General features: G+C 39.5%; 1 protein-coding gene across 1 annotated transcript in view; it reads left to right on the top strand.

The window, feature by feature from the left end:
* LOC123761019 (protein turtle homolog B) overlaps positions 1 to 15,046 on the top strand; it is a 118,053-nt gene extending 103,007 nt beyond the window's left edge. Inside the window, exons 15-17 of the mRNA XM_045746834.2 lie at positions 6,639 to 6,936; positions 10,576 to 10,898; positions 11,838 to 15,046. Of these exons, the coding sequence (XP_045602790.2) occupies positions 6,639 to 6,936; positions 10,576 to 10,898; positions 11,838 to 12,038 (822 nt within the window). The 3' untranslated portion in view covers positions 12,039 to 15,046. The remainder of the gene's footprint in view (positions 1 to 6,638; positions 6,937 to 10,575; positions 10,899 to 11,837) is intronic.
* Positions 15,047 to 19,494: the final 4,448 nt, after the last annotated feature.

Genomic DNA, 19,494 nt, shown 5'->3' with positions numbered 1-19,494 from the left:
AAACGATACTTCCTCAACACACTTCCACCACCACCACAACTGGTACCCCACTACTACCACACAGCAATTACTGCACGGCCCCACCACACTATTACACCACACCACCACCACACCACCACCACACCACCACTATACCATCACTACAACACCACACTACCATGCACACCAAAACCACGAACGCCATCAAGCATTACCACCAACAATGACCATCACTCACCACTGCCACCAACCACAACCCACCAAGAACAACCACCACGACCATGGATTCTCCATTAAGTGAAAATAATGAATACAAAATGTTGAACCCACCTTTATTATGCTCTTGTTTCATTTTACTAAATGTAGATATATATTTTTAAATTTCTGCATTATATATATATATATATATATATATATATATATATATATATATATATATATATATATATATATATATATATATATATATATATATATATATATATATATATTTATATATCAGCTTTCACAAAAACTACTTTTATGCAACATTTAAGTTTGCTAAAGGTCTCAAAAATTTTGTTTAGCCAACATTTAGTGCAGTAAGTTGTGGCAACTTATTTACGACCATACACAATAACGTAGGTAAATAATACGCGAAAATAAACGTTGCCACTGCAACAGGGCATCAGGGGCATCAGGGTGAAAGAAACACTGTCGATTGATTCTCGCCGGCACCGGGAATGTACTCACCTAGTTGTGCTTGCGGGGGTTGAGTTTTGGCTCTTTGGTCCCGCCTCTTAACCGTCAATCAACTGATGTACAGATTCCCGAGCCTACTGGGCTCTGTCATATCTACATTTAAAACTGTGTATGGAGTCAGCCTCCATCACATCACTTCCTAGTGCATTCCATTTACTAACTATTCTGACACTGAAAAAGTTCTTTCTAATGTCTCTGTGGCTCATTTGGGTTTTCAGCTTCCACCTGTGTCCCCTTGTGCGTGTACCACCCGTGTTAAATAATCCATCCATGTCTACCCTGTCAATTCCCCTGAGAATTTTGTATGTGGTGATCATGTCTCCCCTAGCTATTCTGTCTTCCAGCGATGTAAGATGCAGTTCACTTAGTCTGTCCTCATAACTCATGCCTCTTAGTTCTGGGACTAGCCTAGTGTCAAACATCATAACTTTTTCCAGCTTCGTCTTGTGTGTGTGTGTGTGTGTGTGTGTGTGTGTGTGTGTGTGTGTGTGAAGGGAGTGAAGGGAGGATGGTTACGATGAAAGTGCGTGGGTGCTGGGTGGAGCCGAAGAGGGTGTGGGAGGGTGCGCGGGGGAGGGAAAGTGAAACCTTGGGGTGGGTGTGGGCTGAGATGGTGTGAAGATGTTTACACTGATGAAGACATTTTATATTGAAGACAGTTACAGTGATGGTTGTAGATAGGGTGTGTGTGAAGAGTGTCGGGGGTGTTAGAATAGACGGGAGGAGTGTGTTTGTGTTAGGTAAGATAGTAATGGTATGGGGGAGGGGATCGACCCAGGAGCCGCCGGTTACCCGACATTATAAGATAAGTGTCAGTGAAACTTCTATTGTTAATCACATTTAGAAGTGCTAGTTAAACATGTCAATTGCCAGTAAAATAAGGACTAAAGTGTCAGTCAAACACTTCTTGAAGTTCCGGTCAAATATGTCAAATGTTCGTCATGTATGTCTATCATCACATCAGCGTACACTAAAATTAGTATCAACATCGATTTACACTATCAAAAACAAAATAAATTAAACTTTATATTCATCCCATTTTAATATTTAATGGCATATGTAATTTAATTTATAATAGCTAGAATTAACAGTGAGTAATGTTTATTTCTCATTAGTGGAACCATTAGCGTAAGCCGCAGGAAACACATTCACCTTTACGTTACTGTCAGAGTCTGACAGCTAGAACTGACTTTAACATTAGTACAAACTATTAAGTAATATCACATCTGATTTCCTGACAACCAAGCTGGGAATATCAAGAAGAATTTTTGAGTTACTACGAGAGTTTGACAGCCAGAACTGACCGTAATAATTGTATTAACTATTACTTGATTTCTCATCTGATTTTCTTATAGCCAAGCTGGAAATATCAAGAAAATTTGTTTAGTTATTACGAGAGTGAGACAGCAAGAACTGACCTTAATAATTGTATAAACTATTACTTGATTTATCATCTGATTTTCTGATAGACAAGCTGGAAAAATCAAGAATAATTTCCTAATGGAGTGACAGGAAAGTGACAAAGAAGTGGAAGAAATGTTGTCTGTGAGACACTAGGTGACAGGGGAAAAAAAAGTTGCGTTTAGACAAGAAGCAACACAGAAGGAAAGAGTCAGGGCTGAGAATGACAGAAGGCGTAAAAAATATTTCATCTATCAGTAAACAAAGGTTTTCTGACAATGTTGTGAATGACTTTTACAGTTATGATTACCTAAAAATACACAATGAAATACCTAAATTTACAATAAACAATACTTTTCTCGTTTAGATAACATATTAGGTTACAGAATTATATTTCCAGCAATGTAAATAAAATGCACATAATATGCACATTATAGATGTTGTTGGGTGAGTAGCCAGCGACATTACCGAGCTCTATCCAAGTCCTGATGCAAATGATAGGTTCAGGTTGGGCTGCTGGTGCATGACCACTGTGCCTCACTCATTATACCGGTACATTGGTCTATCATGCATAATTCTGTGCAACATTTGGATAATGTTCACTTCGTGATCGGGAAGAAACATGCGTGTTACACGGATATCTCGAGAATTTCATCATATTTCTGGGTCACGTTATGGAGATCCAGGTTAAGCGCTTCGCTGCTCGACTTGTTAACCACTGTCGGAGTTTGCAAGTAACGAGATAACTATAAACAGGTATCCTTTACGGTTGCTACTAAATGATCATTTTTTTTTTACTTCTTGTAATCTAATATTATTTTTCTTAAAACGGTATCTTTTCCCCCTCAATATCTTATATGTTGTGATCATGTCACCTCTCTTTCCGTGGCATCAGGATCAGTTCCCATAATGTTTTCTGATATTTTATATTCGGTACCTGTCCCGTGCAAAACTTTTTGACTATGTTTTGTTCGTGTGCTTTGTAATTTTTACTTGTTTTGAGTGGACGCCTGCATGATCAGGCATTAATTCTTGGACCCTGCTTTTCTATCCCCAGATTGTCTAATGCAATGATTTCTGGTATGCAATGATAGGGGAAATATTCCTATTTCCTTATCATATCTACTATTAACATTGCGAATGGAGTTGGCTTCTACAATTTACTCCTATAGTTCATTCCATTCCTCTCTACTCTTACGTAAAAAGAAAACTTTGTATCATCTCTATGAGTCATCTGAGTTTCATGACTCTTGTTCTATTAGTGTTCACTGTGAACATTTCCACTTTTTCCACTGGCAATCCCTCTACGTTTTTTACACGTCTATCATGCCCCCCTTTCTCTGCTCGTTTCTAGTGTCATCAGGTTTCGTTCCTTCAGTTTCTCGTCATACCCCATCCTTCGCAATTCTGGTATGGGCCTTCTTGCAATCTTATGAAGCTTTTCGAGTTTCCTTGTGTCTATTTTTTTAATGAGGGCTCCATGATGGGTCAGCATAGTGAAAAATTCGTCTGACGTAGGCGGTGTACAGTGATCTAAATGCCTCCTTGTTTCGGTTCCTAACTGATGTTCTGACTTTTGCTAGATAAGAGTATACTGCTGTCATTGTCCTGTTTATATCAGACTCCGGAGTTAGGTATAGTGTTTCTGTGTGTGTGTGTGTGTGTGTGTGTGTGTGTGTGTGTGTGTGTGTGTGTGTGTGTGTGTGTGTGTGTCCTCAATTCTAGAACCAGTCTTAAGCAAACCATTAACTTTACGTTTTCTGTCATGCTTAATGTGGCGAATGCTGATTGCCAATGCTGCACACTGTAGAACTGGTCTCACGTAGGTAGCATAGAGTGCTCTGAGAGCACCATGCCCGGGTCCCTGAAGGATGTTCTAATACTCGTCCACTTTGTATACGCAACTGATATTATTCTAATGTGTTCCTCTAATTGGGACTCCGTGTTAAGCCAACGCCAACTTCTTTCAATCTCATTCATGAAGGTGCCTTCTTTTATTAGGTCCTTCATTCTGACCTCTTTATACGTTCTCGAATCCTTATTACTTTTCATTTGCTGGGATTGAGATTCAGAAGTTACTTCGCACACCAGAGCTGCAGTGTTCAAATTTTCCTTGAACATTCTACCGTAATCTCTTGCCTTCTCATTAGTTTTGCGTCATTCACAAAAATCCACATGCAGGAAACTAACCCTCTCTGCTCCTTTATATGTATTAAGATATATTAAGAAAAGAACGTGGCCTAATACTGACGTTTACAGATCACCGCTTGGAATATCCTTCTATCAATTTTTCTGGACGTTAGGCATTATCTCACGTCAGTTTAGCATTCTCCCAGTTGCATAGGATGCTTCTCCAATTTAAACTGCCGTATAATCTGTTATAATATCGAAGGCTTTCTGATAGTCTAAAAATATACAATCCTCCCATTATTAAATTTCGTGCATGGCCGCGATAATTCTGTTATATAAACCCAAGAGAGTTGCTACAAAATTTGCGTTCACTGAATCGATGTCAGTGATTTCCCGTGTGTCCTTTTTTTGTATGTTGGAACAACATGCATCATGTTCCACCTGTTATGTATTTCTTCCAGAATTCCAGATTCTGGATGAATTGGCATTTATTTCAGAATCAATATAAGCGACTTACGTAGTGATTCTGAAGCTTTTAATATCCATAATGAGACTTATGCTGCCTCTGTTACATCTAGAAATCTTTTTCTCTTCGAATGAAGATGCAATGCTGTTTACTCCTTAATCCGTTTTTTCCTCTCCTGCGTCCAATAGCTTTTCAGGCTCTACCTTGAAATCTTGTCTAACCTTTTTGATGAAACTAAAATAGTTTTATAAAATTTTATGTTGTTCTCGTACTATCTCTACTTCCCTTCTGATTTTGATATTTAAATTTTTGCTTCCTTAGTTCAATCTCGGGGTTTCTCCATCCTTCATTCTCTGAATATTTTTTCAAGCCATCGTGAGTTGTATGTTGAATCAGGAACTACTACTATGCTTTGTCCCTGTCTATTTTAACTAGAACAAATTATTTCGACTCCAGAGCATTTCTGGAGGATATTAGTAAACCATCTTAGTAATCGGAGGCACCTAAAGCGACTTCATATTCCATACTCTTTCTGTCTCATTTAAGGTAAGTTCCAAGTTTTGTCTGGTATGCACATTGTCTATCACCATTAGTACTCATATAAATCAGTATAGAGGAATTTCTATCAGTGGCTTCTACTATTCTCGCTCTATCTTAAAATATGTATGTGTGTGAGTCTTTTGTTTCACAGTCTGTCTCGCCAGCGACGAAATCTCCCAGAATGAGGCATTTTGCTCCATTTAAATTTTTGCATTTTTGTCGAGGCCTCCCGTTGTTTAATTGGAACTTTTAAATAATTCTCACTACTGTCTTCAGTTCTTCTCTTGTCATTGTTCGTTTAACATAGATTTTTAATCCATTTGTGATTGCTACAGTAATTCCTTTGAAACTTCATCCATTTAATCCAAAACATAGAGTTTTCTCTACTTCTTATTATATCCGCTTTTTAAACCGCGTATTAAAATATATTTATTTGCCCGTTCCACTTGCTCACTTCCCTTGTGTTGAAGAAATGCTACCAATCTCCGACTCCTCTGAGCCTCCAGCGTCCATCCATATCATTGTTACATATAATTTTGAGCATTTCATAGCTATCTACTCGCTCAGTGCTCCTAAGAAACGTTAATGTCATTATAATTTCTCTTATCTTCGATGACTTAGAGTTTAATGAGGTTCAGTTCATTCAGCTTTTCGTCGTAACCCATTCCTAATCTCTCGGGAATGGGTTATTCCCGAGATAGAAATATCTCGGGTTATACATAGAAATCCTGTAAATTTCTCTAATTTCGTCTGAGTTGCAAGAATACTGAAGGATGTCTAGGTTTCTGACGCATATTTTGCTGTTCGGTTGTTTATAATCTGTCAGTGGATTTTTCTCCCAATGTTCACTTTTGGTGATCAGTTTTCAGCTATGTTGGCTCCCAGATCTTCATCCTTCTTTCATTCGCGAATGTGTGCGCGCCTCATAATGTCTAGCCACTTAGACTGGTTGGCACAGCGACTGCCTCGTTTTCTGCAGGTTGGCCTTTGATCCCCAGTGGTCCATGTTCCAAGCTCGGCCTCATTTCCCAGCTCCTTGTCCTCATGTCGTCTCCATGTGCTATAAAGTCATACTGGCTTACAGCTTTCACCAGATGATAACTTTACATTTGCCTCTCTTCATATATAGCTCCTGGGATTATCATCTCACGACCTTGCATATATTGGGGTTGAAGGTTAGTATTCATCACTCAGACCGTTTTTGTTACTAGTTAAGATAATCATTCAACATTATAGAGGTTTTCTATATTCTGATTCTCTCCGGTTTTCCCTGAGTGCGTGTGTTTATAATAAAAATTCAGTTTATTTTTATTTTACAAACGCAAAATGCATCTAGGAGACTCAGTCAAGCTGTTCACAAGATTGATGGATACCTTGACAGGTCCAGTGCAGCGCGGCAGCCAGAAGGCGCCAGGCTCGGGAACAAGAGGGCAACAAGAGTGACGAGACACAACAAAGACACCAACAGAAAAGATCCCAACAGCAGCAGCAACAGCAACATCAATTCCATAAACACCAGCAGCCGTTAGGAACATTAAAGAAAGGTCGAGGAAGCCACATTGACCGTCAGGCTGAGGTTCATGACCCGAACGACGATCTTCATGGTTGTTATAGCGAGCAGCACCTCCACCAGCACCATTCTGACGACCAGAGTCCCGATGTCGTCGCCTGCAGTGGAGGTACGTTTTCCAGGTCCGTGGCTGTCTTGTCCCCACTTACATATCCTACATGCACATTCTTATATATGTATATGTATATGTATATATATATATATATATATATATATATATATATATATATATATATATATATATATATATATATATATATAAATGAATAGTTGAAACTTTAATACGTTTCAGATGCTTTTCTACCCAATACTTTCCTGCATACTGAGATTGGGAGCTTTCTGGCACCTTTGTAGATAACCATTTTTAAACCATTGTATTTTATTATTGTTATTAATTCCGCTCATGAATACATTGTTTGCTTATTAAGGGTGGTCACAATTCCCTTTATTTTCGTCGACATACGTCTAGATATCACCACGTAACATTATCTTAGTTATCCACAGGATAGTCTGGAGCTAAATTACTGTATTTAGCAAAATACTTTAATAAATACTGTATTTTAGCTAAATACTGTATTTAGCTGTTGGATGATGTCACATGTATGTAGTGGTGTGTGTGTGTGGGGGGGGGGGGGGGGACCATGTATCAATCCTTGTACTGGTGACTTAATATCGATCTGTGTACCAAGTCTGCATATACTATTGCCTACTATGCACCATACCAACCCCTTGGGACTAACTTAAGTTCTGCAATTTTAGTAGTCTACAATCCATGCCAAGTGCAACGTGTTCGTGTTAGCCACGTGGCGGGTGCACCACCCAAGTGTGAAGGGCTATACATTAACTAGGAGTGCGCGTTAGCACTTAGTGTAAACCATTCGTGTGCGTGGTGAGGAGTAAACTTCATTTGAATCTCACCTGCTCAGGTACCAATTTCATGAATATATCAATTTACCAACAACTAAAGTATGTATGTGTTGTGTTAATGATTGATGCACATTACCAACAGAAAGAACATTTGTCTGCCAATTGCAGTAAAAGATTGGACCCAATCTGGAGAGTCGAAGTGATGTTAAAGAATTTATTATGGACTGTACATGTTACAAGATAATGAAGTGAAAACACGGGAATTCTCTACTTTAACGATGCATAGCGTGTAGAGTTAAGAACCCTGTGAAGAGTTTGAAGAGTTGAAATGTTTTGAATTTATAATATGGACAGCAATCAAGACGACTTTTCCGTATACTATTTGTACTTTCTTACTTTCCGTGTACTATATATATATATATATATATATATATATATATATATATATATATATATATATATATATATATATATATATATATATATATATATATATATATATTTGTGTGTAGGTAAGTGATATTGCGTGCTGTGAATATTTTTCTGTATTCCCTTTGGCCAAGTGATTAGTGGACAGATCCGCATGTTTGCCTCAAGTTTAAGTATGACGGTTAAGCCACAAGAGGCAAGCTGGACAGAGTAATTATCTCCACTTTGTAGTGAAGTTTGTACAGAGTAAATTCACAAACGGTATGCCTTTATGTTATAACGAGAGTGGCGTGCTGAAAAAATATGAACATAGCGACAGTAATATAAGCAGACAGTAAGTCACGATAACAGAGCTGATAATTAGATACCTAACCAACACATGAAGTGAAGACGTTTACGGTCCGTACTAGACGAAACGTCGTCACTTCATTAATTTTCAGATGTGTGTGTTTTGGGTGTCTAATTATTAGTAAAACAAATTTTGCTGTCATAATTTATGCTAGGGCCTGACCTTCTCATATAGACTCATATTCCACCTGAATAGGCTATTAATATTTTTCCTCTTTACATCTCTCCTCACTGAGCTTCTTGTTGATTGATTGATGAAGATTAAGCCACCCAAGAGGTGCCACGGGCATGAATAGCCCGTAAGAGCTTCTCGTTCTTCCTTGTCCTTGTTAATACCCCCTTCACCTCTCACCCCCTCCCTGCGGAGTCTTTTCTATTGACAGGTCGAGGGGGAAAAGGACTTCCGTCATATAAACTCTCTCCTGGAAATATCAGCTGTTGTTCATTGATCCACCACCATATTGTGTGTCTTCATCTAGCTAAGCTTACAGTGGGTAGAATTTCAGCTCTTGGGGTCTCGCCACATGTCCTTCAACTTGGGTATTAATTCCCAAATCCTTTGGATTCTGACATATTTTGCATATTTTCATGTGTTCCTTCGATTATGTGCCTCACATATTTTGTATGACAGTCATGTCTCCCCCTGTTCCATCTCATTATGTGTCGTGATGTTTAAATAATATGGTCTTTCCACGTAACTCATACCTCTCAGCTATGGAAATTGTCTTGGTGTAAATGTGGCATTTATCCACATAGAACTGAATTTGATGTGTTGCTCAAAGTTCTTATTTTATCTAGACCATGACAGTCACCTAGGTCTCTTATTCGTCCTAGTAGCTTAAGTTACTATCACCCACAAATGTTCTTATAATCCTGTGTTCGTTAAGAAAGATCATTTATATACAAAATTAACATTACTAGCACTAGTATTAAGCCTTGCCTGATTCTACTTGGCACACTCTTCTAATGCGAATCATTGTCTATGATCACTGCTCTCATTTCTGTATGTACGATAGATTTTCATCCCTTCGAAAAGCCTGTTTGGAATCCCCTTCTCCATGTTTCGACTTCTATAAAAACCATTTATAAGGAGACTCTATGAAAAGCCTTTTTTTAGATTGCTGCAGCCTGCCAATCAGGCTTTCCTGAATGATATATGTGGCCTTAACATAAGAATTGTGTAAATTTATTACGTATGCTTTTCCATTTCCTAAGCAATACTTCCCATTATTATTATTTTTCTTTTTCTTTCAAAAGTCCACCCATTTAGCTTTAATTGCTATCTCTGGTGATTTGGCTACTACACTTGTCAACGATATTGGACTGTAGTTTAATGGGTTTTCAACGTCACCATTTTTATAAACTGGGACTATATTTTTCTTTTGAATATATCAACGGGTTTTTCCAATTTGAAACGATATGTGGAGTATAATCTGCAGTGGGTTCCCAAGCTCGTGAAGGCATTCTTTATGGAACCCTAAACTAACTGTATCTACATAAATTCCTACACGAGCTTAATTCGTTGTCTCTGCACAAATTCAGGTGCTCTAGGTTATATTCTAAGGTCCGGAGTGTCTGATACTTTGAAATCCTTGTTTTGAAGGAACATACTCTGAAACGGTTTATTTAGGATTTTGCGCATTTCTTTCTCTGCATTAGTGAAGCCATAGTTCATTTTCAATCTCGATTTCAATTTTCAACTGTAGTTTACGTGTAATGAATTTACAGAAGAAGCTGCATTCTGTTTTGGATTTGTCAACTATTCCTGTCACGAATTTACTTTTCTCCTACCTTCTCATTAGGTAGATTCTTTCCGTGCTTATTTTTATTTTTCGTATGTTTGTGGGTAAAGTCTCGTCCTATTTGGGTTCTATTATGTGTTGTTTGTGTGAGCGTGCTTATACTCACCTAATTGTGCTTGTTGGGGAGTTGAGCTTCGGCTCTTTTGTCCCGCCTCTCAACTATTTATCGAGTGCGTGCGCGCGCGAAAGAGAGAGCGCGCAACGAATCTATATAACGTTATTATATTAAAAACAAACTGAAAGCCAAATTAGCCTTGCAAATCTACCCGTAACCAGCGAGCTGAACAATAAATATATTTCAGACTGTGATGAGGTGAGCGTCAGCATAAGGCCAGGGGGCGCCTTGTCCTATATTCCAGGTCACCGACACGGCGCGCAACACCTCCAGCAGCTTCAACACCGCCACCAGCAGTCCCCGCCCCTTCCTCAACACAGCCAGCAGTGCCAACAGCAACAACAACATCTCCAGCAACACTCTCCGTCATTAGGGCCACACCAGTCTCCAACTGCGACCCAACACAGCCCAGATCCCCATCATTACACCTTACCGCTCCCAGGGCACGGGGCTCACGACTTAAGACACGCCCACCTACTCAGACAGTCTGCGTATTCCACCACGCCCAGAGTGAGTATGCACGCTTCATGCCTCACTTTTCTCTCATTTAGACATCTTTCACTGGAAGCTTATAACTTGTATAGATTGTTTACAAGTGTTATTTGGCGTCATCAAGAACTTACCCACACATATAACAAGCAAATAAAAAGACTTCAGGCATATGGATGGAATACTACTGGCTACTTCTAGTGTCCGGGAAGGTCTTAAAAGAGAAATAGGGTAACATAGAGCCGTCATCTCTCTCCCTGCCCGTACACAGTGGTTCAACGATGGAACGCTGAGTCACAGGCGTTACCTTCCTAACTCTGCAATACACAGCAGTGATTTTTCCGTCCCTAAAAGTTAACCACACACAAAAAAAAAAAAAATTCTTTCCTTGCAACAGCATAAAAAGAATCTTCACTGTTTGCTCGATAATTTGTTTAGTTAATTTAAATTTCCTGCATTGCAATCATTACCACAGTGAGTGAGGTCCATCAAAGGTTCTGGATAGACTCCCAACAATAAAGCCTCATGGTTATTCTGTGCATTAATATTCACTTATTTTCTAATGCAAAACATTTCTTTATATACATGACAAAGTGACGACCTGCAGCGCAACATTATTAATGATGGTTTTGTATTGGGCTTGAGGCCTATCATCCTTTAGAGAATTATTAGACTACTACAAGCACTTCCTGACTAACCAACATGCATATTACAGTCCCCAACATTTTTCACAGCCACAGTAAACTCTTAAGTTTATATACACCCTGAAGCAAAATACACTTCTCTAATGCATATATCCAGACCCGTTAATGAAGTTTGGTGTGATGGGCTTAAAATGGCCACAACAATATGTTACTGACCATCCATCCAGTTGCTATACTTTTGTTGTGCTCGAAGAATGAGGAACATCCCTTAGTATAAAATATTTCTACTCTTAAAAGATGTGGTATCGTCCTATAGGTGTGTGGCGGTGGGGACATCGAGGTGCACTTCAGTGAGGGCGAGAGCGGCACGCCCCCAGCACCAGCGCCTGACGACGTTCCGGCGCCTCTTCTGTACGCCGGGGATGTGACCCAGCAGGTTCCTGTGGGTACCAGTCTGCCCAGAATACCTGAGGACCCAGAGAGTCCCACGTCAGCCAGAAGAGAAAGTGCCGTGTGAGCCAGGCTTTATTTAGACACTGAACCTCCTTAAGACTTTTATAAGACAATTTAGTCACTGAGTGACGAATCTATATTGGGGTTCACTTTTTGTATGAACCTTTCACGCCAAAGTTATATATCCGATGTAAAATAAAGAAATATTGTATGTCTGTGTGTACATATGTAAAAGTATGATGAATGATAGATGTCATTGTGATCATATAGAAACAGTTCACCATGGAAGCCACTTTCATAGCCTAGCCTTGTTGTAGTATATTATATTGCATTCCCACATTTTTTAAACTTCATCGTGTGTCAAATTAAGTAGGAAATATACGTACTAAACAATCATTACATTGTGATAAACATCTGTGTGTAAGCTTGTTCAGGGACCGCAGGGGAAAAATGATGCGTTTATAGTGTGTTTGTATCAGTGACTGAGGGGACAGCTTCAAATCAACACTCATTCGAGTCAGTGGAAACACCCGAGACAGCATTCAGTCTGGTGGAATTAGATAAAGGTTGGACGACCTTAGAAAATCCAGGACTTCTTGTTGCAACAGATGATCAGTAAATAACCTCAAAGCGTGTGCCGGTATAGGAAAACTATTGGCAAACCTCCACACCCTTGGGGCGAAAAATATATGCTAGTAAACAACCTTTTACAATATTTTGTTTAATTGGAGTGACATATTCTGTTACCCTGAGAGGAAGATTGTCGGATTTTGACGTAACAGGACCATTCTTAAACCATACTGCCAACAACTATTTAACCCTGCTTAAGGAGAGATGAAAAAATAACTGTACTAGATAGAATAATTAACAGCCTCTGATTATATACCTGCTGGAACACTGCACTAAGGTGGTATACTGCACAGTGAACATCTTGCGTGGGTTTGTGTCTAAGACTTACAGTTGTCTACATGAGAGCCAACTACATCCGTTGCTTATCTCGTCATGTGCAAAAAGCCTCTATTATTGATCAGAGATTGATGACCGTATAATTTGATTACTAGGTTTCGCTGTCGTATTGGTGGTCAGCATTCTGATGTGCTGACAGACAGTACCTGCTGTGCTGACAGACAGTACCTGCAGGTGTGCTGACAGACAGTATCTTCAGGTGTGCTGACAGTACTTGCAAATGTCCTGACAGTCATTCTCGTCTGATAGTTACTGTCATCTGTGTTTCTGTCGGGATCGTACAAGCTACTTGACCGCCTGTGTCATTGTCTCATTTTGTTACTTGGGACTTATGATAATTTACACACACACACACACACACACACACACACACACACACACACACACACACACACACACACACACACACCTTCGTCTCGTCCTGCAGTTATGTACCACGGCTCTCAGTTTTGAGAATTGTTAAGACAAACAGTCAATAACGACTAACGGAATTACAATTCCATCTTACGAAACTATGATTTCGTGCTGACAGTATTCCTTACGAATTCCCCCCCCCTCCCCCTCTCACCCCATCCTCCCCACGCCAGTACACTCAATGCACTCACTATCATGACTTGCTTCAGCATAACAAATACATCTAGTATATATAATAAAAGTGAAAAGTGCAGCATGACAAAAATAAAATATAAAAATGCATACATTGCATTTTTCAGAGCTTTATGAAGGGTACTAAAAATCGTGAATTCCAACAAATGTCAGTTTCAAAACTTGCACAGAATTGGAGGAAATTTTAATTAATTTTAATTTTCTGTCAGTATGTACAAAGATGCACAGGTAGCAACTGATATGGATTCTTCTAAGACTCACGTAAATAATCTTTCCGAAATACTGAAAAGCATATTGCTGTCTAAATTATTATTTTTATAACGATCTGCTCTAACAACCAGCTGTGCCCTCGTCCCATCCATCAGCCCTGTCCTCACACATCTACCAGCCCTGTCCTCACACATCCACCAGCCCTGTCCTCACCCATCCATCAGCCCTGTCCTCACCCATCCATCAGCCCTGTTATCACCCTATCCACCAGCCCTGACCTCACCCATCTACCTGCTCTGTCCTCACCCATCTACCTGCTCTGTCCTCACCCATCCACCAGCCCTGTCCTCACACATCCACCAGCCCTGTCCTTACCCATCCACCAGCCCTGTCCTCACACATCCACCAGCCCTGCCCCTCCTCACGGCTTCACCTTTATTTAATCCTGTCAGATCCACACTCCCCGTCCGTGCCCTGGTTCATCCTCCTTGCCACAACCACTACAGAACAGCCGCAGGTAAACAATGTCTTCCATCCTGTATCTAACAAGAGTTCTGAATATTTCCGATCCTATGTATATATTTTCTAAATTAATTTGAATAGCCATGGTACATCCTTTTTTATTATCTTGATTTTATAATCAGTTGTGACTTATGAGTGACTCCGGAAGCTGACCTTGATGGCATGTCGTGTAAATGGTTAATATCCATCATGTACAGAAAGAAAATTATCCATATAAATATTTAGAGTTATCAGCAGTTCTACGCGAAATACAACAGTTTTGTATCAGATTTGTGATAATGTGGAACGTTCAACGCAACCTGGACAATAATAGGCTATTATACTGACGTCTTGTTCCTTGCTGTTTTGAGCAAAACTACAAAATATAACGATTTTGTTAATATTTTGTATGTTTTTTTGGCGGGATGATTATGTAAACTAATTAATTGCAAAAATGTTTGTGGTTTATTACACTAAACATAAATTGCCCAACACTTAAAAATTTTTCTTGTTTTAAACTACTTTTATTATGTTGCGCATATTATTATTTCTGAAATGTTCGTGCTTCTTCCAGTTTATTGAATGTTTTTTAATTGATTTTAAAAGTAAAATTATGAAATAAAATATTTACTGCGAGAGAAAAAACCAGCTGTATGATATTGTATTTTTTGATTGTGATTGTGTTCGTTCAGGGCACGAGAGAAGCCCCAATATTGAAACTGTGATGTTGTCAGTAACTCTGTACGTTTGCTCACAAGATGAAAATATACAAGTTGCCAACAGAGTAAATCAGTTTTTGTTATACCTCTAAGTGAAACAATGGTTGTATTTACAGTATCAATGATGACTTGTAGCACGATATGAAGTCTTAAATTGGTGCTAATCTGATGGTCAGTCAACCTCTAGAGGGCTTAGACCAAAACAACACACTACTGACCACCAGCAGGTATGCTTTAGTCTGGGCTAAAGTTCATGACTAAAATCAATACTTAAGTCTACACTTATGAAGCTGGGAACACCTCTACGTGTGACCTTCCAGGGGGTAAATTCAGTTCCCCACTAAACACCCTTTCTATCATTGTAACATCCTCGCTATTATTACTGACCATTCAAGGTCTCCGTGGCCATCCCATAGCGCTAAATTTGAGGGGTTATGCAGATTTTCATTTGCAGCCCGGGAGTGGGGGGGGGAGGTTGCCAGAGAACCCGTGATCTCTCGTATCGATTTTCTGATATGAAAACAGAAATGGTAATCGCGTTAGGGAATATTGTTCCAAAAGTTCCAAAGATACGTTTAACAAATATTTTTGTTCAAAAATGTCAAAAAGCGCTATATGCAGTGAAAGAATCTAGACCCCCAATCCTAATATAGCTTCTGATATTCGTTGGGTAAGATGTGGAAGCCATTCAAAGTTTATTCCGTTTATGTGAGGAACGTCAGTCGTCCAGACACCCAAAGACTCACAAACTAGCTTCAGGTGAGCAATGTGAGTCACCCAGAGGCTCACACACTATCTTCCAGTATTCTCCAAGAAGAAATTTCAGTGTGAACATGGCGTGGTGCTAGACTGTCTCACAAGAACACTATTTTAAGTGATGCAAGAAACATTGTAAGCAATCATTAGGATTATACCTCTCCCCTGACCTCGGGAGACTAATATATTGCTTCAACCCATACGTCACGTTATGCAAATGTACTCATATGAATGCACAAGTGAGTCACTTTAAATGGGAAAAAGTTATAGCCAGTTTTATGATGTAAGGATCAGAGTGGTAAGTGGCTCCAGTTATATTCTCTGGCAAAAAGTTTTACTGACGCTAAAGCTTTTCGATTTAAAGTTTCCACGCGGTATATTTATTATTTGTTTGCTTGAAACACTATAAATTTAAGTCAGTTGGATCACTTACGGCAACCGCCTTAGAAAGTGTATTTAGGGGCACTTCTTTCGAACGTACTTAATACTATTTAAGATTTAAAGTCAGTTGAACAAGCTCATGACAACAATCTTGGATGTGGGTTAGTTATGATCAAAGGATAATACCTTCCTAACGCGCTGGCCACCGTTAACTTTTTTCTTCAGAATAAATCCAAAATATAAAAAGTAAACAATGAAATACTGTTGTACAGATTTTTCCGCGTAACCTACGCAAATATCGCAGACTGAGTAAAATTTAATGTTACAGCAAGTGAGGCCCTTTTAGATGACGACAATTGGTTAACCAAATGTTCGAACCGTCCGCTGTTGTTGTTGTTAAAGATTCGCTACCTGGAACAAAGTTCCAAGTAGCACGGGCTATGGTGAGCCCGTAGTGCCTTCCGTCCGCTGAAGTTCGTGGACTTATTAACTTGCCAAATGTTCACTTCTATGAAGTAAACTATCCCGCTTGTTTAACGTCAGATCTTTTCCTGGTTAAATACAGATTTAAACTACAGTATTTAAAACAGTACTAGTTAAATTAGAATAAATAAAAATAAATTAAAGCTAAAATAGACGTGAAAAAATACATTTAGACCGACAAAATTATATATATATTTTAAATTCACTCAAGAAGACTGGACACCTTCAGTCTTCGAGAACAAGAGTAATAAATTTTTATTTGCCCGTAACTCAAAGATGAAAGGTCTACGCTTTCCTACCTCAGCTCATCGTTCCGTTCTCAAAACTTTATATAATATAGTTTTTTCAATCTGCATTCTTTTCACTACGTGTACAGCATATCTGAAGGATGATTTGTATATTATATACAAGCTCAGATATTAAAAGCATATACCCTTAAATATCTGTACTGCTCGGTAGTGGTTTACAGAAACCTGAGAAATATATGAGTAGCACAGGTGAGGAGACGGGGGCTAACCTGCCAGGAAGTGGGAGGTAAATTTATTTTAAAGCAAAATTTATTTTAAAGCAAAGCAAAAAAAAGATCACAGCAGAAATCTGTCTCTGGAACAGCATGCATGTGCCTCTGTAACAGCAACAACCTGCCTCTGCCCTCTGCCACAGCATCCATCTGCTCCTCCCACGGCAGCTATCTGTATCTACCACAGCAGCAGTTTTAATCAGAATTTGCTATCGCGTGCTATCACCATCTGCATCACTTTGTCACTCACCCGCAGCCCAAAACCATTTTTTTTAAAGATACGAGAATAAACCAAAAAAACATGTGATTCAATTATGCTTAAGAATCCACATAGAAATAAAACGAAAATAATCTGAACACTTTCATCATTTGACACATTTAAAGGGACAAAGTAGAGAGATAATACATAGGTGGGTTTATATATAATTCCCTACACTTGAACTGATTAAGAAACAAACATAAAATCGAATAATGGAAGTGACATGATGGGGATATACCAAATGCAGTTTCGCCCATACTTCTGGGAGAACCAAACTACACAGTTTACAACCATCCACCATACACAACCATCCGAGAGTACAGACACCAACTGGAGCGTCGGGAAGAGCCCAGCCCCTAATTTACGAAAGTTTCAGTGAAGCATGAATCATTCTTCAAGGGAGCTGCAATAGTTTACGAGGTAATGACCGGCCTCGCTCACCTCGCTACAAAATTGCACTATCATCTCTGGTACAACACCAATCTTGTATAACTGGTACAACACCAGTCTTGTATAACTGGTACTGCACCAGTCTTGTATAACTGGTGCTGCACCAGTCTTGTATTTTTACTCCTCCGTACCTGTACTACACTACACCTTCGTACTGGTATTACACTACACCTCCGTACTGGTACTACACTACACCTCCGTACTGGTACTACACTACACCTCCGTACTGGTACTACACTACACCTACTGACAATACACCCCATTTCTGTGCTGCCATTGCACCATATCTATGTGCTTATACATACTCGACAGAGCTGGTACCACACACTGCTCCAAAGAGATCACACTAAACCACAAATCTGGTAATACACCACACTACACCACGCAGCTGGCACTATACACCAAATAGCTGGTATTATACACCACATAGTTGGCACTACACCACAACGCGGTAAGTACATCATACAACTGTCACCACATACGTAAATGTGAGTAGAAAGTGCTAAGCCAGTACATAACTGGCACTATAGCTCTTGACGACTCATCCTCCCACATCACTGCATCCTTCCAGCAGCACATCTCCCAGTAGCACATCTGTCACCCAGTTTTCTACTTATAGACATCTTGCAACTAACACGATTTTTGTTAGAAATCCAATAAAGTAATCCAGATACTAACTACTCCGGAGACCTGGAGCAGAACAACCATCACAAAAGGTTTGTGGACCTGAACACCTAACGTATGTGTGTGGCATATTTGTAAGCAGTCGAAGGTAAGGTATTATTCGGAGAAAGAGCCCAACCAAAATGGCTACATCGCATTTGCGGTAAACGTGAGAACTGTATAGAACCTAGGAAATAAAGAGGGGCACAGAAGCTAAGATATGAGGCCAGGATAGAAGCTAGGATATGAGGACTGGATAGTAGCTAGGAAATAAGGACGGGATAGAAGCTAAGATATGTGAACATGATAAAAGCTAGGATATGAGGCCAGGATAGAAGCTAGGATGTGAGGACAAAATGGAAGACAGGAGGACGGAGTGAAGGAACAGTGATTTAACCAATAACTTAATCCATCGGGAACTGAACTCCGACCTGCAAGAGGGGAAGTCATCATTGTACCGACTAAACAAAGTTACATGTGGAGTATTTCACGAAAAAAAATGTATATAAAAATACTGCACATTCAATTCTTGCCAGTTTTCCATCTCTTCTTGTCCTTATTTTATGACGTATTTTCGAAAACCTTTCTCCACAACAGGTTCCAGGATCTCGATTATGTAACGTGCATTCTAACGAAAGTTCACGGCCGAGTTTCCTTCCAGGGATATAAATTATCATACCCCATTAATCTCTCTGGAAATTTATTCATCAGGGTAAATCTTATCTCAAACTTTCCTCGACATTCTGCAGAGAAATATGTCACCACTTTCTTGACTGAGTAGCAGGAAGCATCCAGTAGGAGGTGTTGCATGATTTTGGCGAATTTGGAGAGGATGGGTTGTTGATGGATGTGATGGAGGTGGATAAGTTGTTGTGGAAGGTGAGGGAAGATACTTCAGTGGTTAGTTGGAGAAGGGTGGATTGGATACGGTGTTGGTGATGGGGTGGGTTGGTGTTTTGCCTAGAGGGTATCTAGATAGTGGGTAGAGGGTGGGTTGGGAATGGTT

This window comes from Procambarus clarkii, chromosome 41, assembly GCF_040958095.1.
Source record: "Procambarus clarkii isolate CNS0578487 chromosome 41, FALCON_Pclarkii_2.0, whole genome shotgun sequence".
NCBI lineage: Eukaryota > Metazoa > Arthropoda > Malacostraca > Decapoda > Cambaridae > Procambarus > Procambarus clarkii.
This window is presented reverse-complemented; position numbering and strand designations above follow the sequence as displayed.